A 27,402-nucleotide genomic window follows, 5' to 3' on the forward strand; every position below is an offset into this window, starting at 1 on the left:
ATCAGTTAACCAGAACTTGACAAGAAATGTTAGTTTGGCTGCTTCCCTTAAGTAAAAGAAAACTGTCAGGGTCTTTCTAGTATCCCCAATGCTCAACACAACAAATGTACTTCTAATAATTCATTCTAAAGAAAAGAAATGCACAAAAACATATACACAAAGTTGTTTACTTAAACATTGTAATAAAGAACTGGAAATACTTTTAACAGCCTTTTTAAAAAAGTAAATTAGTGACTATTTATCCAATACACTTCATTCAGAAGAACTGAACACAAAACGATGTTTACTATTTCCCCAAGTGTAAAAAGGTAGCTTTGAAACAATGCATAGTACTTTATCACCTGAAGGAAACATCTAAAAGTACTTCTTAAAGAATTAACAATGGAAATATCTGAGTAATGTGAAATCTTGGGTGACATTTTACATTTTGAATTCTCTTCATTAAGCTTGTTTTAAGTTCTTAAATTACTATAAAAGAAAATTTTTGCTACCTTGCAAGTCCAGCAGACAGCTGCCTAGGTAGACATTCACTGGTGTTATATCAACATAGATCCTCATAGCAACCATAGCTATTGAAATGCTTTTGTATATTATTGGTTTAACCTAGGAGAATCCTGTGGGGTAGGCAAGAATTTCTCTAATAAGATATTCAATTATTTCCAAAGTGCTTTCAAATAATACCTCCAGCCTTAAAGTAACAATGGAGATTTAAGGGCCATTCTTAATAAAAAATTCTCAAGAATTTATTAAGTTTTCTTCTAGTATGGAAATTTCCATCTTTCATAGATTCCATCTTTTTTTTTCTTTTTACTAAAGAACGTGTGTTTAATACCTAAAAATTACACTCAATTCAGTAATTAAATGGCATCAGTGAAGAGAATCTTACCCCAAGAAAACAGTCACACGAAGTTCTTTTTTGGTCCTTGAGATCATCTTCAGTGTGGTAATTTCTGCATCAAACCAAAATCCTCTATTACTAGGACTTTCTACATTGTAATTAACCATTACCACATCACCGACATTTAGTTCGTTCCATTTCAAAGTGGTTCTAGCTCGTGGTCGAAGATCCTTGACATTTATTTCTACAGTACCACTTTCCGGATACCTGAGAATAGAGAAAAAAGAATCACAGAACACTGCTTATGATTATCACCAAGGAAGACTAAAATTATATGCAACATGTATAAAAACCTAATCATATTATTCTTAATGGCACTTAAAGTAAATGATATTTATCCCTGATTTTAACTGCCAGAATAAACAAGTCTTGCTAAAATCTTAGTAAGTCATTCTTTGCTAGCTTGGGGATGGTGGTGGTGATAGGGAATAAAGAGTAGGGTAAGTAAAAAACCCAAGTTCCTCTTTTCCACATTTTCTTAACCCATGTTTAAAAATTACTTTAATAAGACTAGATGCTGACCTCCTCCTGAACTTGGAACCAGTTCATCAAGTTCTGCAATTTGCTTTACGCATAATAAGAACATAAACCTAGTAGATTTTCAATGGCCTCCATTTTTCCAGAAAGAGAAAGATAAGATTTCAGTTCTTACATGTAGCTAGCTGCCTAGTAATGGCAAAATGAAAAAACAAGAGCAAAAAATCCTGGAATTTTGTATGTATCAGAAAGTAGAACCATGTGAAAGAAATCTAGCAGAATCTTGATCTTACTTGAATTTCTAAATGTAAACTTAACAAACCTAAACCTGACCCAAACTTAAAGCTTTACTTTTTGGCCTAACATCTGGTATCCATAGGCCCAAAACAGCAATGTAACAGTCCATAATGGTTTCTATAAAATTAAGATCTGTTGCCTTTATGTATTGCTTGCTAAAAGAAATGAGTAATATCTGGTTCCTGCTCTTGGAAAACTCAATCTACTGAGAAAGGCCAAACTACTATAGCAGTGGTTCTCAAACCGGTGGTTCCATCTGTGAACATGCTATAAATGCAGACTCTTAGGCTCCACTTCTGATCTGACTCAGAAACGCCGGGAGTGAGGCCCAGTGATCTATTTTCACAAATCTTCTCAGAAATTCTCAAGCATACTCAAGTTTGATAAGCTACTGTGCTGCAGAAACACAAGAATAGTTAAATATCATACGGTTCTGTGACAGCATTAACAATGTAGAAAACTAAGGGAAGAAACCATTAACCCTTAACCAACTGAGCGGCCTACTCAAAATTTAAGTGGGCCTCAAGTTGGAAGCAGCTCTAGCAGCTAGCCTTGGCTCTTCTAAATCAAACAAGTACTATACAGGTCTAGGACCCTCACAGTATATCTAACTCATTTATAATAAATGGATATTAACCCTGGGTAGAATTTTAATCAAGTTTCTTCAAACTTTAGTTAATTGGGGAAAGAAAAATCTCAGGATTAGCAAGCGGCCTCAGAAACGATCTGGTCCATTTACCCTCTCAGTACTATAATTCCCCTTTACCACAAGCCTCCCAAATAACCATGCAACCTCTGCTCGGATGCTAAGTGATGAGAGGCCAGCTTTAACCCTAAGAAAAACCATTCTGTCTTCACATAGCTCTGACATAGGAAAGAGAATATACTTGATACTGGATCAAAGATAAACACAGAATGAGTTCCATAGCTTAAGTGCCATGAAGAAATCTATATACTCTCTCCACGAAAGACCTAATCCTTGACAGTCTAAGTCTGTCACCTGCCCTCCTCTATCTTCTAAGTATAAAACATTTCAAGTGAATTTCCTTCAACTTACATAAGGTTTTGAATCCTTTATCATACTGGTCTCTTCACTCAAAATATGTTCTATTTTCAACCTGCCTGGGTTTAAATTCCATTTTAGCTTCCTACTACCGTGTATCCTTGGGAAAGTTACTAAACTTCGTTGTTTTACATGTGTTTAGTTTACATATGACTACCTCTCATGTGTAAAACGTACCTAATGGTAACTACCTCATATGGCTGTTCTGAGAACTAAAATGGAGAAGACTTGTAACTAGATATTTTAGGGCTTTTCTAAATCTAAAGTTGTGAATTTGTTTCCTGATTAAATATTCTTAAGGCCATAAAGGATAGAAAACTATTCTTTTAGATGAGATCCTTTTCTCAGATGTATTGTGATTTTTACATCATGACATTATCATATATCCCTGTATGATTAACACAGTAAAAAAGTGTATTTCACTGGTAAAAAGCTCTCCATTTACCTATGATTGCCAAAATTAGATACCATGAATGGAAATATTTGTAACAAACTTTTAAAATCATGTTTATTGGAGATGAGTTAAAATAAATCATTGCCTACATCAGAGCAAAGGAATTTAAGCTGTTTGCCCTGAAACTAAGTATGATTTCAGAATTAAAGAATTAGAACATATGAATACATCATCTTTATGTATACAGTAAGTGTGTAAAAGTCATGAAAGTGAAGTATACTTTTTCTAATGCTACCCAGAGATGATAAGTCAGTTGCTGTATAAAAAGATATAGAAGGGACCCAAAAACTACTTTTACCAAAGTCAAGAACACGCCCAGACTCAAATATCACTATTATTCTTTTCTTGGGCATCTTCATCTACACATATCTTAACATCACATAGAGTGATGACTCAGAAGCTCTGTTCTAACCCAAAATTCTCTCTTCAGATTCACATATCCAACTACATCTCTAACACGTATGTCTCAGGAGCACCTCAAATTCAAGAAATTCCCCCATCCCATAATCTGAAAATTTAGAGAATATTGAGCATCAGCATCATACTCCCAGAAACTGGAGTTATCCCCAATTCCTCCATCCAGTTACTAAGTCCTCCTTATGCTATATACTGTTAACACTTATTTAATGGAACTGTACCCTTAGTGAAGGCCTGCATTTCTCTGAGACTACTGTCAAGGCTAACACAACTCCCTGTCTTTAGGATTACACCTTAGACTCCATTATACTTTTGCCAAAGATTCTAAAACACAGATCTGCTTAAAACATTTTGTGACATCTGATAACAATTTGTTCATAGGCTGTGGGAAAACAGGCATTCTTACATTGCTGATAGGAATACAAAGTGGTACTGTCTCCTTGTAGAAGGGAATTTGGCAATACACAGCAAAATTGCCTATATATTTACCTTTTGATCCAGGAATTCCACTTCTAGGAATGTATCCCAAACGTTAAGTACATAAAACCCCAGGAAAAGACACATACACAAGGCTATTTATAGCTGCACTATCTGTAAGAGCAGGACTAGAAATAATCAAATGTCCATAATAGGAAACTACTTACTATATGATACAATTATATAATGGAATATTATTCTCCTGTAAAAAGGAATATGACATCTGCTATGGAGAGACATTAACTAAAAAAAAGACCAAGATGCAAACAGCATTTATGTGTGCTTTCTACCTAATGAGTGTGTGTGGAAATACGTACTTGTACATATATAAGTGTGTAGTATGTATTTGTGAGTATACAAATAATCACACATACATACATATATTTTGAGACAGAAGGATAAACAAAAACTCATTTAGTTACTACAAAAAGAGGTAAGAAATAAGGTAGAAGGAACCAAGATGGACACTTTTTCTTAATGTACTTGTTTTGAAGTTTTACCTATAGGATCGTTTAATGTTTCACTTGATTATAAAAACAGAATTTACAAAATGTGAGAAATCCCTAAAAACCAAAAGCAAAATAAAAAAAGTGACTTAACTACTGAGAAATACCATTACAAGTGACTTGAAAATACACTAACTATACATTATTAATGGGGTTATATCCGTTTACTAAGGACAAAGTAAAAAACATACCAACTTTTCACTAATCATATTGTTTGCAATATTGGTACTGTTAGTCTGAAACCATCTTATGAGTAAAATAAAACAAGTCAGTGGTGACATTAATAGAAACCGTGATTTTCAAGGTAAGAGAAAAAATAAGAGATTAAGGATATTAAATGATAATCCCTCAACTCTAAAATTAATTGGAAATATCAATACAAACATTTCCTAGCTGTTTCCAATGTTATGACCTAGAAACATGATCAAAACAAGTATCAATGAACAGCTGACTATACGCTCTTACAAAAAGAACTAGGGCTCCTTAAAGAAATGGCTGAATCCAGGCCTGGGCAGGAAACAGAAGAGCTTGGGACTTCCTATTGTACCTGAATGCAAAGAAACCCTCATTATGTCAGGTTCAACCTGAAGGAGCCTCCACAGGCCAGAGATGAGACAATTTGGGCACCAAAAAGAACTGAGCTAGAGTAAAACAAGTATTAAAATCCATTAGCTCATAATGAGACTTAGTAAAAATCTCACTGACCAACCTCTGGAGGATGCTAGGGAATTTATTCATTCTGAACACTGAATAAGTTCAAGAATCAATAGTTTATCCTACCTTTTGTATATGAACCAACTGCTTGTTGAGGAAAGCTCCTTATGAAAAAATTATAGCTAATAAATGAAGGAATGAGGTATCACTATTTTTACTACATTTCATAAAATAGTGGCTGTAGGTAAAGACTGATGGCTACTAAAACTAGTAAAAGCTGGCAGCAAATTTCACAATGGATGTATCAGGCAGACAACACCCAAATCTTACAACAAAAAAACAAAGAAGCAGGTATTATGTGCCTCCCAATGCCATGTAATAGGTAAATAAATACCATCTCTAAACTAGTTTTAACAAATAATGAAATTTAAAACCAATCAAGCCTCTAAGTACAGTCGTCCCTCTATACTCATGGGTTCTGCATCCAGAGTCAACCAACCACTGATTGAAAATATTCAGAAAAAAATTCCAGAAAGTTCCAAAAGGCAGTTCAATTTGCCAGGCTCAAGCAACTATTTATATAGCATTTACATTGTATTAGGTATTATAAGTAATCTGACATGATTTAAAGTATACAAGAGGATATGCATAGGTTATATGCAAATATGACATTTTATATAAGGGACTTGAGCGTCCATGGATTTTGGTATGCGTGGAGGTCCTGGAACCAATCCCCCATGGATACCAAGGGAAAACTGTATAAACTTTCAGGAAACTAACATTAACAGAGGAACATATTAAATACCACTACAGAAATGTAATCAGTAAAGTTCAGACTGTGGGAAAACTGAATAAACTGTCACTTGTACAAATAAATAGCAAGGAAGAAAGAATAGGGGAAACCTGTAGGTTGAGACTTAACCTATCAACTACATGCAATGGATGGATCTTAATTTTGATCCTTATCTGTAAATCCCAAGTATATTTTTAAAAAATAAGTCAGTCTGAACATTGACTGGTTATTTGATTTTAAGGAATTATTGTAAATTTCGTGTGGATTTTTTTTTAATGCTTTAGGGTCCCCATCCCAGGATCAATGACTTATTCTCACAGGAGAGCACATAGTTCTTCCCATGGCTATGATTTACTACAATGAAAGGATACAAAGCAAATTCAGCAAAGGAAAAAGGCACATGGAATCAAGCCTAGAGGAAACCCGGTGCAAGCTCAAGGAGTCCGCTCCCAGTAGTCACACAAAATGTGCTTAATATGTCCAGAATACGACAACATGTGTGTAATGTTACTACCAGGGGTGTACAGTGAAGAATGCTCAAGATTTTTATTAGGGATTCATCACATCAGCACTCAATGTCTAGCACATACCAAAATTCCAGACTCCCAGAAGCAGGTGTTCAGCATAAATAATATATTTTTTTGCAGAGTTTGTGCAGAGTGAACCATTTTTGTCAAGGAATGATGAGAATCCTCCTGAAAGTTAAGTTCCCCAACACCAGCCAAAGGTCAACCACACACAGACCTTTTAAAGAGTAGTAAATCAGGCTTCCCTGGTGGCGCAGTGGTTGAGAGTCCGCCTGCCGATGCAGGGGACACGGGTTCGTGCCCCGGTCCAGGAAGATCCCACATGCCGCAGACCGGCTGGGCCCGTGAGCCATGGCCGTTGAGCCTGCGTGTCCGGAGCCTGTGCTCCGCAACGGGAGAGGCCACAACAGTGAGAGGCCCACATACCACAAAAAACAAACAAACAAACAAAAAACAAGAGTAGTAAATCTCTGGCCTGATGTTAGCTGTCTTCTGCACACTTTAAAAAGAATCCTTTTACAGTATTCAACTGAGAAAAAAGATGTCGAGATCGGATGAACCTACGAAAAATAGAAAGAGTAGGACTAGGAAGCAATAGCCCTTAGACCACGATGCTGTCTTTCACTTTGAAAGGAGAGGAAAAGAGGGTTGAGAAAGAGAAACATGAGAGTGTGATACAAACAAAATCTTCGCCAATCCAATCGTGAGCTCTGGAGCAATGTTGGGCATAATTGCCAGGCCCTAGAACTGCTGCCACACTTAGTCACCAGCTGGAGGATGCCAAGAAAGAGTGTGGCTTTGGCTCAAACACTGTCACAGATATCAAAAGTGCTGTGGCTAAAAGTTATCAGTTAACTGCATTCATTCCTTGCAGGTCAGCAAGTTCTGTCTTGAAGATCTGAGCACTGTGCCCACCACAACTGCTAAGGCTATTTCTGGTTGAAAAAACTTAAGATTTGGTACTTGCTTCAAAATAATCCAGTGGTGGTGCTTGGGGATGCCGGTACGGATTAAACAAGATTGGCCAGGAGTTCATAATGATTGAAGCTAGGTGGTGAGTTCTTTCTCTCAACCTCTGCATAAGTTTAAAGATTTCTACAATAAAAAATAAAATGCTCTGCGCTTCAAGTTAAAATCCAAAAAGGCTCTTCCCACTTTTTGAAGTTTTCCCACAAGAGTACAAAACTCTAAGTTAACATTCAAGGCTTACAGTGAGGACAAGCAGCCTCCTGCCCCAGTCCACCACACTGATTTCTATTCCCCCGATGCAACTGTTTAACTTTTAGCTATTTCTTTTATTTTCCAGCATATTTTAAAGTAACATGCTTACACATTGCTTTTTACTTCAAACTGTTATTCTACCCATCCCTGATGTACAGCTCATTTGCCTCTATCTCTTCTTCCTTATAATTACTAACACAAGGCACAGCTCTAAGTGTTAACATATTTACCTCTTAGGATAGAGGGAGGCACTATTCTATCCCCATTTTACAGATGTGGCACAGAAGTTAACTTACTTGGACAGGAGTAAGAAGCAGAGACATGACTCAAACTCTGATCACCTGGCTCTAGGACTTATAATCTTGCAGGGATTGACAAAATTTCTTGCTCTTAAGCATGTTACACAAACCAAGTTGTTTGTAAAAATCAGTATTTTTTACAATATTTTTTTTACATGTTGACTAAATAAGTGTTCATAGCTAACTAATGAAGTATGCTTTAATTATAAATCCTTTCTTTCATAACTTTGTTTTCTGTTGAGTACTTAACTCTTCTTTTTGGTTGCTACTTGCTTAATTTTCCATGTACATATTAATTATCCCCATTCTGCCACAGGTGTTAAAACTCTTCTTCTACGTTCAGACATTTCAGGTACTCTACTAGTGTTCTGGGTTGCAAAACATCTTCTAGAGACCTCTGTCCTATTCTAATCTGGAAAACTTGCTCTTCAGGCTTAGACCTGTTCCACAGCTGTCATGCTGGGATCTCCTTTCATTACTTCCTGCGTTGAATCCTATTTCCTGAATACCATGTTTTCCTCTTTCTTGATTTAAGCCTTGAGTGGGGTAGAAGTGATTAAAATGCTCTTTCATATAAATAAACCAATCCTCTTCTCCTCAGTTTTATTCCATATGCCTACGTCCAAAGTACCTGGTAAATCCAAGGTCTGAACCTTCCAAAGGTTCTTCGATGTCAATTTACTTGCTTGTTGTTGGCTTATCTTTAGGTTTCAGCTTTTTCTGGCCTAAGTTACGCATCATTTACCCATTAGCTTCTTACCTTCCAAAATTTTGTTGCTTTCTCTTCTGTGTCTTACTTCTATCATATTTTTTGTCCTCGGGGGTTTATGCATTTATTCTTTTACTGTCTTCTAGGAGGGTGTAAGAAGGAGTGGAGACAAACATGCAACTTAATCTGCCATGTTTAACTTGAAATCTTTATTCACCTTTAGTTTCATTTCTTACTACTCACCACATATCTCCTACACCCCAGCCATACTAATCTACCCTTAGGTAACCCTGTATTTTGTACCTCCTTATCCTTGGTATCCTGTGGCTCTCCTTCAGGAATACACAAGTATCTTCTCTACCTTATAATCTCAGAACTTTAGTTACTCTAAAAGCTAGTTGTGCATTTTTCTATCACAGAACTTAACACTACAAAATAGCAAGTTTTCATTGAGAAGCAGATACCATGTTCAAACTTTAGTGTGTTTGGGATATACCAGGCCTACAGATGTTTGGAAACATGCAACTCATTAAATAGAAAAATCTTTTGTATAACTAAAGCTCTTAATAAAATGTAATAAACTGTGACCACTGTGTTTTATGGTAGTTAAGTGGGAACAAAGAATTCTATACAGAGATAATAAGAAAAAGGCGTTTTAAAGATTATGTTTTTGGATTTCTTAAAACGAAGAAACTTGTAGTTAGCTCCAGTTACTTATACAAGTACACAAGAGAAAGTCTTTTTAAGTATAGGCAGCCTCCAACACAGCATTCCCTGCCTCCCATGAAGTCTAATGTATGGCTGAAGATAACCACTGCAAATTCTACAAATTGGTCCAAGCGCTGACTTCTTCCAGCATTTGCACTGGCGAAAACTGCAGGAGACTGAAACATTTTGGGAAGTGTTAGAAGCTTGAAAAACTTCTAAAACAGGGCTCAAGATATCCCCAAAGACCGGAAGCAGAGAAGAAGGAACATACTGAAGCTGACTACACTGTGCCAAGAGCCAACATACAGCTATGGAAGGATAAGACTAGGGTCCTTTTTTTCTCCTATTCTACATGACCTGTTCTTAGAACCTGGAGTCAAGGTATTACCCCAAATACAGGTATAAGTTTATTCTAGTTAGCTACTCTGCATCTTTGAGAATTTAGAAACACTTTGGTGTTATAAAGTCTACATTCTCAGATAAGCCTTAAATATCCTTAAGCTTGTTTTCCCAGTAACATTTTCATTGCTCTAAATACTCTTTAGATGTCTTTTAGAGATATCCTTCAGAGTACATGCTTTTGATTATCCTGAACTATGTGACATTTTAGCAAAAACCAATTGTGTTTTCAATTAACAAATCATTGAGTAAAACCTGGGGAATTAAATTTCAGGGAAATTGATTAAGCACAATTTTTAAAACAGGTTTGTTATAAAATAGTAAAAGTACATTTCCTTAGGTGACTTGTAAGCTAACTAAGCATTTTAGAAGACTCAAACAGTATTAAGCAAAGTACTATCACTGAAACCTTCCTTCAAAACATGGCTTCCTGGTGTTAAAATGCTGAAATAAGGACAACATTCACCTGGAGGCATGTTCTAGTTTAGCAAATCTTTAATGTCATACTACATGCAAAAAGAAAGCATTTCTTAATCTAACATGACATTACTCAGTTTCACACCTTAAATGTAAAGCTTACTCACAGACAAAAATAACTTACTTAAAACTGCTTACAGTAGGACTTTACATATTACATGGAAATATATCTCACTTGTGCAACATGTTAACAATGGTGTATAACTGTTTTAATAGAGGAAACAATGTAATCAGGTTAAAAGATACCTATGCCAAAGATAAATTATTTAAGAGTACTTACCAAAATAACCTGGCTTTATTAATAAATGAAAAGCAGAAAATCTGACTATTATTACTGGATACTTTTCAAGGTTATTAGGGGAAAAAAAGAACATGGTCAAGTAGCTATTTACAGATGAGGAAATTAAAGCTGAATGAGTTCAAAGAAAACAAAGCAAAAAACTCAACCAAAGACCTAGAATTCAAAGCAAATTCTGATTCTAATGACTAAAACTATACAGCCTATAAGAGAACCAATGCTCTGTATACTTAATAGGCTCCTGGCTGCTTTCTGAAAAGCAGATTCCTGGGCTCTACCCCAGGCCCACCCAATGCAGGGAGTGGGGGTGGGATCTGGTATCCCCCAGGAATCTGCATTATAAATACCGTACCTGGGTGAATCAGCAGTGTTGCTGACCATCGTTTTGAGAAACACTCATGTAAAGGAATGATGTATAAATTTGAAAAGGTGACATCAACTGATATCTGTAGTCATTTTAACTGATACCTGTAGTCATTTTTCTAAGCACCAAGTGATCTTTTAACACAAGAGAAGAGCAACAATAAAGTCAAAGATCTAACTTCTTCTGCCCTCCTTTTGATTATCATCCATTTAGAACACTGCAAGTCATAGAAAGAGGAAATATTCTAAGTCTTTGGCAAACATGTCAGTAACAACCAAAAAACAATGGGGGAGACTGGTCACTGCACCAGGGTTCTGAAACTAAACCTCTCATTTATAGCTCCCTACTCAAGATCAACATGACACTCTGATCTGATTTTTTAAAATCTTATTCCTTTTCTCCCATGAAAACCCAGACATCATTAAAACATTTTTGGGATTCCTTCAGAAATAGATCACAACAATACATTCAAGAAAATCAGTTTTGTTACTTTATAGAACAGCAACTTTTATCTAAAAATACCACTTGATTTTTTTCAGAATTGGCTCACTGACTTCTATTTGCAGTAGCCATAATTAAGAATACTCAAAAGCACGCACCACAGGCTTAGAATAGCTCAAAAAATCTTAAGAGAATGCTGGCAGCAATGACAACATGATCCTAAGACGTTCGCCAGAAGAGCTTTTAATTGTAGCCTAGCGTAAGTTACCCTCCAAGTTCTAAGTGATGCTATGACATTTCCATTTGATCTCAATCCCATGGTAGAACCTTGACACGCTGTTAAAAGCAGCAGTTTAACCTATTTGGTTTAAAAATCCTTTGAATACTAGCGAGCTATGCATTCTCCTTACAGAAAAAGGCACACAGGTGTTTACTGATTTAAGGTTTCTGTTCTGTGACAGATAACTGGAGAGAATGATAGAAATTTTTTAAATATGCAAACATAACTGCTTTATAATATTTTATATATACTTATTTATACATTAAGGTATTTTATAAGCATGCTTCTCTCAAAATGAGAGGTAGTATGGTAGAGTGGTTCTAAGTATGTGCTCTTCTGAATCTCAGTCTACCACTTATCACCTATTCAATACTAGGTATATTAACTTCTCTAAATCTCAGTTATTCCCTCTTTACACTTAGAAAAGTATCCACTTCATTGATTGTTTAATGAGGATTACATGAGATAATCCAGGAAAAGTACTTGTATAGTGCTTGGCACATAGTGTTGTTTTAACAAGTGAATTATTGAACCATGCTTTAAAAAGGGTACTTCAGAATAATTTACTAAAAAGTCAAAACAAAAAGTTTGTTTCTGAGGTAAACTGACATTTCTATTTGAAATGTGAACAATATGGAGCATGAGAGATTATATAAGTAGTTTTCATGTCACTATGAAAACTCTCTCTCATGTTTAAAGATTTCAACTTTGCCTAGCCATAGACAATTCACTACGATATGATACAGAAATAAAATAACTTTCATAAGCATTTTCCCTCTTTATATATACTTCCTTGTTCAAACTACTATGTGTTTTCTAGCTTACATTTCTCTTTATAGAAATCAGCTCCAATCTATAAATCAAGGTCTCTAAATTAGAACACTAAATTTAATAAAGCAATTAGAAAAAGCAAGTCACTAACAAGACTAGTATTCCCAAATTCACCTTTTTAACTGACCTGTAAATGTACCTGTTGAATCCTTAGAAGAAGGTATATGGGGAGATTCTGAGATCTAGTTTAACCCTAAGTCCAATTTAGAAGGCTTGTCTTAGAACGACTGACATGATGCATTTAAGAGTCTAATTCAAAGGAAAGCCAGAACTAGATCTCAGAACAAATATTCAACTACTACAGAGTATTCTCCCCCACTCAAGAATTTACCAATACTTAACGGTTGATGGAGCAGACAGAAGAAATAAAGAATACTTTTTAAACAGTGGTTCTGGAGCTAATTCTGCAAATACTACTCCCATGTTAACCTTTCCTTTTATATGGTCTGGGTTGGGGTTTGAGTTCTTAAGAGGAAGTGCAAGTTTGGGGGATTCAGAGAAATTATCAAGTCAAAAGAAACATTATGTGAATGATAATATACTAAAATTGCCACAAAACTCAAAACAGAATATTTCAACTGGTTAAAAAGGAAAAAGAAGAATGTACCAATACATCATAAAAGATAAATTCTCCACAAACACATGATGGACCCTGCTTTCTATGTTAGCCAAGGTACAGATAAAGACTGCATAGTGGAAAATGGTCCCTCATTTAAATGATACAGATCATTTAGCTGGAATGAAATATAATTTCTTTTAGAAAAAGACTTAACTAATCCTTTATGTATATGGAAACGAAATGGAAAAATCAACAAGCCATAAGCCACCTATACAGGTACTAAAATAAAGATGAATACTCAGATTCCTCAGGTATTGTATATCATCTCCAGCCTTTAATGTATTTACTATGTTTAAATTGTCATATCAACCCCTTTCCCCCATATTGGTTCTTAGTAGCAACTGATAAGGCTGTACAAAAGGCAATCAGTGAGTGGTTCTTAAACTTGAGTATACATATTAACCACCCAGAGGACTTATTAAAACACAGACTGCAGAGCCACCTTCAGACAGCGATTCATTACATCTGGAGTAAGTACAAGAACTTGGATTTCTAACAAGTAATGTTGATGTTCCTGGACAGGACTATACTTTGAGAACCACTAGTCTAAGGCAGTGGTTCTCAACCATGGCTACACATTAGAATCACAGAGGAACTTTTGAGACAGCAATCCCCTGAGGTCCCAAAGATCAACCATACAAGAAGTTATGGAGGTGGGTCCTAGGCACTGATATTTTTAAAGCTTCCTAGACAACTAATGTGTAGCTAGGGTTGAGAACCGCTAGTCTAATTAAGAGGAATCTAAACCAAATCCACTAAGAACAGATGTTTCTTAATACAGAAGCAGGGTAAGGAATTAAGCCTTTATCTGTTGATAAAGCAGCCAAATGATGAGTAAAGATTAAATTCAGTAGTGTGGCCTCAGTTGCTTACATACCCAGGGTTTAACTCAAAGTTGTATGAGTGCTGTCTGCTTTAAAACCCAGGCCAAGTCTAAAGCAAGTCTTTAGGTCATACAAAATGGCTGACCTTTGAAGTTATGTAGGCTATTACCAATTACATGTACCATGTTTAAGGCAGAATGGCAATAATGCATATTGGTTAACCCTTAAGCTCTGGAGTCAGACAATTTAACAGGTGTTACCTCTGGCAAGTTATGTAAGTAAGCCCTGGTCTCTTCATATGGAAGTTAATGTAACTAACATTATAGTTATTGTAAAGATTACATGAGCATTCATGTAAGAAGTTAGCTCAGAGTCTGGCACATGAGAGTTAATGTAATTAAATTGCTGTAAGCTATGCTATAGACATATTAACCTACCAGAAACACTAAGGTAATGATTGCCCCCTTCCCAGTCTACTTCCCTATAAGTCAAGATCATGGCTCATCACCACAATTAGCTTCAGGATCTCTACTCTCACAAGACTGCAGTCACAGATTTGTGAATTTAGATGTTCAGTACCCTTAAAATTTTTAAACCTTACATAACTACAGAAAGTAACTAATGGGAATAAAGACATCTTTTAGAAAGCTATGGAAATATACAGTACAAGCTTACTATGAAATAAGGGAAAATTTGATGTTCTTTTTCTTTAATTGACCATTTAACCACTCCATGGGTTTATAATTGCCTATATTACCTTGACATTTGCTCATTTCTGAATTCCCTTCCCTTTTGTTTTCTGCCCAAAATACCACTAAAAACGAAAGTTTCAAGCAGGCATAGTCATTCTCCAATAAACACACTTTAGTGGTGTGATCATTTTGTGATGTATAGAAATATTGAATCACTATGCTGTACACCTGTAGCTAACATAATGTTGTAGGTTAATTATACCTCCTATACTATAGGATGGCTCTAATCAAAGTTTTGGTGAGGGTGTGGAGAAATTGGAACCCTCATACACAACTCATGGGAATGTAAAATGGTGCAGCCACTTTGGAAACAAGTCTGGTAGTTCTTCCCAAGGTTAAACATAACTGCCATACAACCCAGCAATCTTGCTGCCACATACATGCCAAAAAACTAAAACAAATGCCTACACAAAAAAAATAGTACATGAAGGTTCCTAGCAGCAAAAAGTAGAAAACACCAGTGTCCATAAACTGATAAATGGATAAATAAACAGTGGTAGTATGGAGCATTATTTGACAATAAAGGAATATGGCACTGATATAAGCTCCAACATGGATGAACCTTGAAACATTACGCTAAGTGAAAAAAGCCAGTCACAAAAGACCACATTATAGGATTCCACTTATATGCAATGTCCAGAATAGGCAAATCCAGAGTCAGAAGATTCCCGATTGCCTATGGCTGAGAGGGGTTGGGGGAAGGGCTGGTGGGGGTAGGGAAACAGGGAGTGGCTGCTAATGAGTACGGGGTTTGTGGAAGACCAAAATGTTCTAAATTGGATTGTGGTGACTGTTGCACAGTTCTGTTAATATACTAAAAAAACACTGAATTTTACACTTTAAATGGGCGAATTGAATGCTATGTGAATTATACCTTAATAAAGCTGCTTTTAAGAAGTTAAAACTTTACAGAAGATTTAAGAATCCGTTGGAATCTAAATCTCTAAAGTCTAGATTTAATATTTGTACTGCTAGCTCTTTCTCCCAAAATACTTACTGGATTGGTTTAATTCTAAAAATACACAGCCCTTGCTAAGGCAAGGGTGATGACAGATGAATAGTACAGAATAGCCATCATGAAAAAACAAAACAGAACAAACCCACATATATGTTCTTTGTAGCAGGCACTTTGATGTTAACTCCACAATTTTGCTTTATATTATTTGCAGTAGGAAGCTCTCAATTCAGTCTATATTCATCAAGGAATGTATAGAAAAGGGACCCCTGAAAACAGTAAAACTCTTAAACCTTAAAACATTTCAAACAGATCTCTTAACATAACCTGCTTTTTATGCACTTAGAATATTTATATCCATAATTTTGAGAGGAAAAATAGAATAAGGTTAGCAAACAAATGATTTCACTAAGATTCTAGAACAATGTCAACTACTAGATTTGGCTTTTGGGAGTGTTGTTTTGTGGAACACATCTACCTAATAAGTAACATTATAAATCTTTAATACGTATCACTTCTCACAGATTAAAAATTGTTTTTAACTCTGCTCTGACTGGAGTGGGGATTGAAGATGCAGAGTAGTATACCTACTTAATCTTGTTCTGAGACAGCAATGCTTTTAATGAAATTCATTTCAAAGACTGAGAATTCATTTAGCCTGGTTAATATATTAGGACCTGTAGGTCACTACAAAAGTAACTTTTGAACAGTGCCATTTTAAACTGACAAACACTGCAAATCCCAGAAGAATTCCTTGAACAGGTTCCTTGGTCCCATGTACAATACCTCTCTGCACTGGCTAAATGACAGGCTGTTCAAAACGCACTCGCACTGCTGCACTCAGAGTTTGGAGACAATTAAGCAGATTACTTTCAACTTAATCTATGAGAAAAATGAAGTTAATTCACTGAGAGAAATGACAGATTTAGAATCATAAATGGAATGGGATGGCAGCCTGTATGTACTTAAAGTCTACTAAGTACAAAAAAATTGTCTGACAAATACTGTTTTGGAAGTAAAAATTAGAGTGATTGGATTAATAACCTCTAACTTTATTTCCCTTTGCAATGTAACATTTCTAGTAATTCCCCGTCTAAGGTTGAAGACAGCCAATGCTTGTTTTTGTCTCCTTCTCAGTGCAGACCATTCTCTATCTTTAGAGATTTGACTGGTAGGAAGTTTATGTTAACCTGAAACCTACCTTCTATGCTGTATAGAACTTTCACCCAGAGCTTTTAAAATATGAAAGCTATCTTGATCCCAGTCTTTTCAATGTAAATACTTAGTTCTTTTAGCTATTCTTCATGTTGATTTTACATTTTGACCTCTACTCTAAAGATGCACCATGTCCTATTGGTATTATTTGTAAAGCACGAAGATGCAAAACAATATTCCAAGTAGAGAATAACCAGCCCGGTAAAACGGTAGCACCACCAGTCTTGTTCTAGATATCTTACTTCTAATAAAACATCCTACAGTGTAACTATTTGATAGCTACATTCTATTAACTAAGTTGGAGCTTACTACTCAATAAGAATCTATTACTACTGCTAAGCCATATACTCCACAATCTGTCTTCAATGCATCCTCCGTCCAAGAATGTGAGAACTTGTTTAATAAGTTATTGAAATTAACATGAACTTGACTATAGTTTTTAACTTTTCTGATAACCGTGACGAAAGAAACTTTAACAGGATTCTTTATCACATCCATATGGGATCATGATTTTTTCTAGATGCTTATACCAGCCTTTTGTTATCTGGGACTCTTATCCAGAAACTCATCTATTTTATTTATTTCATACTTTACTCTGTATAGTCCTTTTCTCTTTTTGAAGATATGAATGACATTTACTAAGCTTCTGATATCTTACGTCTCAAAGAAAGTTCAGCTACCATATCTTTAAGTTGCCAACACTGAAACAATTCCATCATGTAAAATTATTTTGGACAGATAATTTTAGTCTTCTCATGCATGTTGGGTTTAGACTAACATTCATTCTAATCAAGACAAACTTCTTCATTAAAAAATAACCAAATAAATGCTAAGATACTGTGATTTATGTTCTAACATTGTACCAAACTCAGGTCTATCCCTTGGAAAGTCTTATTCCAAAACCAACTAAGAGCCCCTAAAACTGTAAAAAATTTAATAAGCCTTAGTTTACTTAGTGTTTAAAGCTTCTTACCCTATTTTTACACTGTGCCATTCTATACAATTTTTCTTGGGGGGGGGGCAAATAATAACTCCTTTATTGGCCAGAATCAGGTCCCAGGTAGCAGGTTTCTGAGTTATTTCTTCTTTTCTCCAAGAAATAGAATAAAAACTTGAAGCAAATCAAGAACTCCGCTTGTTGACAGCCAATATACAGATAGCTTAAATCCTCCACTCTTGCCTCTTTGCCATGGTATTCATAAACCCAGACACTGGTTACTATTAACACATCAACTCCAATCCCTTTCTATCCCAGGCTCGATTTACCAATATTGCCAGTCCTGGCCAATCCCAGATATTAATACCCATTCTAGTTGTTGCTTCTATTATCATCTACTATGGTAAAAAACAGTATGATTGCACATTTGAAATAAGCCACGTTGACAAGTTAACTAAAACCATAAAAAGTATCAGAAAAGATGAAAGGGATCTACTTTTGACCCCTTTCCAGGTATCCTGGAAATCTGAGTTGACACCAGTCTTTTATACCATTTTTGTTAAGAAAAATCAAAACCATTTTAGGATCTTGAACTCACACCTGATAAAGATTTGGTTTCATACTTTCTATACATATTAAAATGTCACTTGAATGAAGACAAAGATCATTTAGTGTTGAATAAACACTAAATCTTTCCCCATAGTAACTTTTATACTAGGATTTTGAAAATAGGTAAGGAAAATAATTCAGTGTTAAAGTCTAAGCCCTCAAGCAAGTTCTTAATACTACATTTTGTTGTATAAAATGGATGACTAATAAGAACCTGCTGTATAAAAAAAATAAATAAAATAAAATTCAAAAACAATTTTTTTGTTGTGAGAGGAGGATTGGGAAGTGATTGCCGGGCATATAGTTTTTCGGGGGAAAATAAAAGTGTTCTAAGAGTAGTGTGTGATAATGCACAATCCTATGAATATATTAAAAACAGTGAATTGTACCCTTTAAATGTATACATTTTATGTGAATTATCCCAATAATAGCTTTTAGAAAATATTTCAACCTCATTCTAAAGGCTATTACAGGAATTTCCCTGGCTGTCTGATGGTTGAGACTCTGCACTTCCACTGCAGGGGGCATGGGTTCGATCCCTGGTTGGGGAACTAGGATCCCACATGCCCCACGGCGTGGCCAAGATAAATAAATAAATGAATGAATGCTATTACATTACACACTGTTATATACTTTCTAGAATATTATTAAAATACATAGCAAAAACCCTAATAGAGGACCAAAGAGAAACCCTTACATATTGAATTAAGCCAGGTATTAGGATACCCAAAACAACAAACCACTTAGGAGCCAGATGCTAAATGTTGAGGAGCTCTTATTATATTACAACCACTAAACAAACAAAAACAAATGGTACTAGACCGAACATGACCCCTAGATGATTTCTTCTGAAAGACTATTATTTGAAAACAATCTTGAGATGGAAGATTTTTTTGCTTCTACAAACAAAAACATGAATGAAGTCCTCAATAGCATGAGCACTTACTCATCATACTCGATATGATAAATTACGTCTTCAGCAGCAGCAACAGAATCTGAGTTAGACGTAGAGGGTACATTGTCCAATTTATTTGTGTTCTCTTTGGAATTATGATTTATATTTCCATTAGTCCTTTTATAAGAACTGCCATTCTTCAGTGGAGTTTTGCCACGTGAGTGTCCATCAGAAGCTCTAGTAACACTATGTATACGTGCTTCAAACCAAGCACCAAGGGCGACATCTCTGGCATCCACCAATTCATTTACCTAAAAAAAAGTTTAAAATTAGTTAATGAAGCGTAATTTCATCTACTGCTTCAAAAACATTAATATAACTCAAGTTATTTTGAGGGTTATCATAGTTAATATTTGCAGATATTCATGTTTAAAGTAATTTCAAAGATTAGAACGGAACTATTCTTTTTGGATTATACTGTTATTTACTAATACGAAAATTAACTTTCCTCCCAATATCCTTCAATGAAATAGGTATTTTCTTTAACTATTCCTTACCCATATCTATATTAGACGTTTAAAATATAATTCTTGTGTACCCAAGAGTTATTCTGGCATTTCATTCATTAAGAATGTCACTAACAGGGCTTCCCTGGTGGCACAGTAGTTGAGAGTCCACCTGCCGATGCAGGGGACACAGGTTCGTGCCCCGGTCTGGGAGGATCCCACATGCCACGGAGCGGCTGGGCCCGTGAGCTATGGCCGCTGAGCCTGTGCGTCCGGAGCCTGTGCTCCGCCAACGGGAGAGGCCACAACAGTGAGACGCCCGCGTACCACAAAAAAAAAAAAAAGTCACTAACCAAAAGCCAGAACTCTGAAGTATTATGACTGTGATATTAATTTGTTCCATTAATTTCTTCAGAATCCTACAGATAATTTACAGTCAGTCCAACCAGAAAACACAGTATTGAACAGAAAATAAAACTCGAAAACGAGGGACTTACGCACATGTACAAAGGAAAGAATCTAGTGAACCTACCTATACAAAATGGAGATAAGTTCCACCAACAGCAAGTCACTAGCAAATGCATTATTTAGTACCTCAAAGAACGAAGAAAATATAAAGCGAACAGAGCTATAAACATGCAAAATGTATGTAGTCAACTCTAGTGGATGATCCAGAACTAAACCATACAATCTAACAAAAGGAAAACAGTATTAGAAGACAGAGAAATTTAGAGTTACCTAAGGAATTGGGTTAAAAAAAAAAAAAAAATCCTGTCCTAAAAACGCTGAGGGAATTGGTCTAAAGGTCAAAGCCCTTTCAGGAGCAACAACCAAGAGACATCCCTTCAACTTTTTAAAAACTCTTTAAAAAGAAAAAAACCAGACATTACTAATACAAGATCATTACCTAATCAAGCTAGCTCTTCCTGAGGGTCTAAGACCACTTAAGGTATCCAACAGAACTCTGACGGATGGTATCACATGGGGTAGGGGTGGGGGTTAGTATGTACTGAAGTTAATACCCATATACCAGGTATTATGCAAGGCTCCTTTAGTTAGGCTTGTCTAACTAACCTTAATAATTAATAAATCTTATTTTACAGGATAAGGAAACAAAGGCTCTGACAAGTTAACTTGCTCCAAATGAAAGTTAATAAAATGTAAAACTAGGATTTGAAGACACCTTGACCTTAAAGCTTATGTTTTTGCTACTATTCATTACTATACATTTTGTAAGGCTATAGCTACCATAGTGATTCCTCTGATGGATCTCAGCAAAGCTGACTGAAAACCTTCTGGAAAGAATTGACCGTCCTCGATGCCATTAAGGACATTTGTGATTCATGGGAAGAGGTCAAAATATCAACATTAATAGGATTTAGAATACATTGATTCCAACCCTCATGGATGACTTTGAGGGGTTCAGGACTTCAATGTGATGGAAATAGCAAGAGAGCTAGAATTAGAAGTGGATCCTGAAGATGTGGGTGAATTGCTGTAATCTCATGGTAAAACTTGAATGGATAAGGAGTTGCTTCTTATGGATGAGCAAAGAAAGTAGTTTCTTGAGATGGAAGCTACTCCTGCTGAAGATGCTGTAAAGATTGTTGAAACAGCAAAGGATTTAGAATACTATATAAACTTAGTTGATAAAGCAGTGGTGGGGTTTGAGAGGACTCAACTCCGATTTTGAAAGAAGTTCTACTGTTAGTAAAATGCTATCCAACAGCCTTGTATGCTACAGAAAACTTGTTTGTAAAAGGAAGAGTCAATCTATGACAAAGTTTCACTGTTGTCTTAATTAAGAAACTGCCACAGCCACCACCACCCTGGATCAGCCAGCAGCCATCAACACGGACGCAAGACCTCCCACCAGCAAAAAGATCACGACTTGCTGAAGGCTTAGATGGTTATTTTTTAATAAAGCATTTTAAAATTAAGGTATGTACACTTTTAAAAGAAATTATGCTGTTGTACACTTAATAGGCTATAGTATAGTGTAAATGTAATTTTTGTATGCACTGGAAAACAAAAAACTTGTTTGACTTCTTTACTGATATTCTTTTTTGCGGTCGTCTGGAGCCAAACCCGTATTATCTCCAAGATATGCCCGTAGCCACATTTAGAGAAGAGTCTTTCATGTCCAAGTATTTGATAAAAACCCAAACAAACAAAAAAAACCCAAGTATGAGAGGCAAGGAAAAATCATTAAAAAATAAAACAGTACCAAGAGCAAATACTTGAGAAATTACCATAGCTAGCTGTAGCACTTTGTATGTTCTGTGGAAAACACACAAGCTCTGCAGATAAACCTCAGTTTAAGCCCTTGCTTATCACCTACTAGATGTAACCTTGAACAAGTTACTTAACCTGTCCCAGCCTCAGCTTCTTTTATAAAGTAACATACTTTGCAGTATATTGAGAGTAGGTGACAAATCTGTATGATGTGCCAACCTAGCAAGCATATAGTAGGAACAAATGAAATAACTCTCCTTCCACTAAGTATCAACATATGTCCTATGTTAAAACTTATTAAAACTCATAGTATGGTCGGTCTTATTACCATACCATGCTTATTCAGTAAATACATTAGCCATTTAACGTTATATGTTACCTCCTTTAAAAATTACAATGCAACGTCATTCTTATTTTCCAATTAGGTTCAGAAGCGAAATACACTTGCCCTCAGAAGATACACAGCTAGAAATGGGAGCTAAGTTGATAAAGGTTTCTCTAACTCTGAACATGATTCTCTCATTATACCGTGTTTCTTCAGAGTTACAAATCAAAACACAATACGGTTCCATTTATATAAACTTCAGAAAGAGGAAAATTAGCGATGCATACATAGGTTAAAGGTTATTAAGAGGTTAAGTATAATAAAAGGTTAAAGCTAATAAAAAGTAAAGAAATGACTACCATAGAAGTTTGGGTAGTAGTTACAACTAGGGAGGAGGGAGTTTAATCAAGAGGGGCACATGAGAAGCTCCTGGCGTACACTGCTGTTCTATTTCTTAATTTGAGTGGTATTTATGGACACTGACTTCATAATATCTTGTTAAGTTCTACTCTTATTTGTTGTCTATTACATTTCATGATCAACAAGGTTAAATAAAGCAGCACTGCACTATAGACAAAAGACAGGAAATATAGGAAATCCATGATTTTTACTTAGTAATTACTGATAATTTTCCTCTTTATTTGCTACAATAAGCATAGACATGTAAAAAGTTTTAACAGTGCCACACACTTAGCTAAGCCCTAAAAGCTTACTATCATCATGCTAAACAGTTATTATTTAAGCCAGAATGAGTCATTTCAACAGTAAGATCTGATATGAGTCATACAAAGCTTCCACATCTAAAAACCAGAATTAAAACCAATTTAGGCATCAGAGGTCCACCTGGTTTCAGAAAATTACTTCCTAGAGCCAGTGTGATTCAATGTGTTGTACAATGGGAATGGATGGACCCAGCCTCTGCAATCTTCCAGAGACTTTCTAAACATGATAGTGATATCTGGTTTCTTACAACGTATGAAAAGCTATCTGAAATTGACCAAATATCGCTCAAAGTTATCAAATAGGGCAAAACAAGACTGATACTGGATAACAACTTCAGATTAAAATTTCATCTTAAAGTTTAAATGTTTACCTATGTCTGTTTTGAGTACACTACTTTGAAAATTCACTTTTTGTGCCTGCTTATCATACGGTCCAAAAATATTCTTAGGCAAAAGGAAGGGAAAGCCTCCAAATCTGTTTGCTCATCCATAGAGAAAAATCTTTATAAAGCAAAAAATTACATAGGCAAGAATTCATGAAGAGGAAAAAAAAACCTCCCAATTTTTAAATGATTCAGACACAAATTTAATGAAATTTTGATATACTCACTATTCAGAGACTCGCTCTAAGGAAAACAGACAAAATTCAAAGCAAACTCAAAATAAGTCAAAAGTAGAAGCCTCTGAGCATTTTCAGGCTAGCCCAAAAGAATATCTAATATAATTATGAAGGCAGAGGGCAATATCATCTGTTTACTCCTCATTTCTAGTACCCAGTACAAATATACACTAAATATCTAAATATTCAATGAATGGATTATCCAGAAATAAACCCTTCTATATGAAAAAGTCACTAGTCAAAATTTCAAATATCTATGACAATTACCGAGCTTCATCCAAAAAAGCAAGTAAGTTTGTGTTAGTCTCTTCAACTAAAGAGGAAGGTTAAGTGCAGCTTTGACTAAACATATTACTTTACAAATAACAGTAGCCTTTTGAGAGTTCACATGCCAGGTTCCAAGTGTATTTCTAAATGAGGAAAGGGAGACAATGTACTTACTTGCCAAATTTGTCCAACTCAGAAAGTGGCTGAATTGAAATTTGAAACCAAGTCTGACAACAAAGCTCAAGTCCTTAACATCTATGCTATATATTAATATGAAATATGAGATGTTTAAAAAACAAAACCAAGTACTAGAAATAGTTGACCGCCAAAGTGCTAACACTGCAAATAAAAAGCAAAGATCTGCTAAGAGAAGTAGTTTCTCATGATGCTTGTCTGAATTAGTTTGGGGGAGGGGACACAACTGGGTATTGAGAAGTGTGCTAAACAGAGAATTTAAATTGATCGTAACTACTTAACCTTTCTTAATCTCAGATCTGCAGATTCATAAGCTGGTCCTCTCCTATGAAAACAAATTCATACCTACATGGCCCAAAACAAATCAAGTCAAAAGTAGCAGCTTCTAAACTGTTGCCCTTAAAAGTTAAAATGTAATAATGTAAGCTTAATATGGACACAGATGGTTACATAAATATTACAGATACATGGATATACAGGAGTTATTATACATACTGCATGTATTTCCTTGCTCTGTCAGCTGAGGGCCCTAAAAACAAGGACACCCCAGTAGCAAGGAGCACCTAGAGCCCAGATCTTAGTTTCCAATACCATTCTCCAATTAAAGGAACCAAGGCTCCTTGGAGAAATGGTTGACTGCAGGACTGGGGCAGGAAACTTACAAGATGAGCCCGAAAGAAAAGCGCTACTGCTAGTGCCAGAAAGAAAGCGCTTCAACGAAAATCAAAGGAACCCAAAATAATGGGGGTATATGGAAGGGACACAGGAGAAAAAATATCCATACTGATGTCAATAAATGACTGAGGAAATGAAGAGACAAGTCTCCCGCATAAAAGAATTCCCAATAATTTTTGTAGATAATCTGACTACATGCAGTTTGGGCTGCATATAATGACTTCATCTCAAAAAAAAAAAAAGTATGTAAAGGGGGGTGGGGGAAAGTAAACTGACAGTGAAGAAATGTGACACACACTACACCTTGGCCGGGTGATTATGGTTCACATCAACAGTAGTAAGTTACTACTGACGTAAAACCTAAATTATAATCACCAAATAGAATGTCGACAGTACAGTGCCCTAGATATGTGATGAAAATAGCACTTCACCTCTGTGCTCTTCCTCCCAAAATATGTAAATCCAGTCTAATGATGAGGAAAGCAAATGAATCCTAACATGGCATTTTACAAAATACCTGACCAGTACTCCTCAAAACTGTCAAGATCATCAAATACAAGGTCTGAGAAACTGCTACAGCCAAGAGGAGCTTAAGGAGACGTGACAACTATCTTAGTATAATACTAATGTAAATGTAATATGGTGTCCTAGATGGGATTCTGGAACATAAAAGACATTAGGTACAAGCTAAGGAGATATGGTTCATTAATTATAACAAACGTGCCACACACTAATGTTAGATGTTAACAACAGGGCAAACCAGGTGTGGGATATATGGAAACTCTGTAGTATCTTCCAATTATGCTGTAAATCTAAAACTGTTCTAAACTAACAAGTTTATTTTTAAAATAATGTGAAAAAATATCAAGTAGAAAGTTTTGGTAACTGAAAGAGTGATGAAATCAATGAGTGACATAGACAACAATTTGGCAAGTGGGCTTTCAATATTAACAATTCAATCTGAACTGTGAGCACTACATAAGGCACTAATTTATGTAAGTTTTGTGCATATCATGTAAGTTTATTCGCATACTTTTGTTTTGTTACTATACTTTTTTCTTTTACTAAATGATCATAGTAAGGAAAGTTACTGGTATTTCAACAGCCACTCTTCTGATGGCTCATAATGCTCTAAGGTATCTTCTCAGCTTTCCAGGTATTCCTAAGTAAAGATTGCCTTCTCCAGTATTTACAACACTTTGTTTTCTGCTTATCTGTATCATCTAGCACTTCTAGAAAGATGTTAAACAATAGCATTAACGGGCTTCTTTGTCTGGCTCCTGTCTTTAATGGGGATGCTTGTGGCTTTTCCCCACCATTAAGCATGATGCTGGGTGTGGTTTAAAATATTCATCTATTCCATCTGTTCCTGTTAACAAGGATTTTTTTAAAATATCAGAAATGAATTCAAATTTTTATTTAGATGAAGAAAACAGATCATTTGTTTTCTTTGGTTTATTAATATGAAATATTAAAATATTTCTTAAAAATGAACTATCCCACTTCCTGACAAACCACAATTAGTCAAGGTATGGTCTTCTAATAGTTATAATTTTATTTGTAAAACATAACTTAGGTTTTACATCAATATGTAGTGATACTAGTGTGCTTTTTATCATGTTTCAAGTATCAGTATTACACTAAATTTACAGAACAAATGAAAGCTTTCCTTTTTTTTTTTTTTTTTTTTTTTACATTTGTGGGTCAATTTAGATATCTTCATGGGTTTAAAGCAATTCATCAGTGTAGCCAGACCAGGTACTTTGATACAACTCTTTGCCAGTTTTGATTCTTTCCATTTTTATGGATCTGTTTGCATTTTTCCATAGATCTCTATTTGCATTTTCTTAATTCATTTTGTCTACCAATCTTTAATTTTTTGCCTTGAAAACGCTCTGAAAATTAAGTTTGGGTCCCAGTTTATCCCACCCAGTAAGAATTAAGGATAGAAAAAGATGGAGCAAAACTGTCAATTATTCCCACAAAATTTACTAGAATTTGAAGAAGTTGCTAGATAACAAAGGTCAATAAATAAATCAATTGCATTTCTACATACCAAACAAACCGCAATTTTAAAAGGCAACCATTTGTAACTGCATCAAAAACAAAGCTAATAGAAATAAGTCAAAGGTATGTAAACAGAAAAGTAATTGAGAAACATGCCAAAGATCTAAATTAATGGAGACATCTATCATTCATGAATGAAGGACTCAACATTGTAAAGATGTCAATTCTCCAAGCTGATCTACAGATACAATATGCATTGAAGTTCCACCAGCACTTTTATTTCTAGGTAAAAATTCCTAAAGAAATTCTTGAACATGTATGCCAGGATACACATAGTTGGTTCAAAACAGCACAGTTTAAAACAGCTAAAACTGGAAATAGCCCAAATACCTATTAATCATGGATTAGATATATGTATTCTGGCATGTTAATAAAACGGAATAACATAATAGTGA

At 35.4% G+C, this 27,402-nt stretch overlaps 1 protein-coding gene across 4 annotated transcripts in view; it reads right to left on the reverse strand.

The window, feature by feature from the left end:
- UHRF2 (ubiquitin like with PHD and ring finger domains 2) overlaps window positions 1–27,402 on the reverse strand; it is a 75,519-nt gene that overhangs the window by 41,228 nt on the left and 6,889 nt on the right. For all 4 annotated transcript variants that reach the window (XR_002644533.3, XM_022573682.3, XM_022573681.3 and 1 more), the window contains 2 exons: window positions 19,448–19,707; window positions 887–1,105 (listed from right to left, as the gene is read on the reverse strand). Coding sequence is in view for 3 of the 4 variants with exons in the window: in XM_022573682.3 (XP_022429390.1) it covers window positions 887–1,105; window positions 19,448–19,707 (479 nt within the window). In the remaining variant the exon portion in view is untranslated. The remainder of the gene's footprint in view (window positions 1–886; window positions 1,106–19,447; window positions 19,708–27,402) is intronic.

The sequence above is a fragment of the Delphinapterus leucas genome, chromosome 6, assembly GCF_059928025.1.
Source record: "Delphinapterus leucas isolate spDelLeu-1000000601 "Yukka" chromosome 6, BTC_Dleu_Yukka2, whole genome shotgun sequence".
In the NCBI taxonomy this organism is placed as follows: domain Eukaryota; kingdom Metazoa; phylum Chordata; class Mammalia; order Artiodactyla; family Monodontidae; genus Delphinapterus; species Delphinapterus leucas.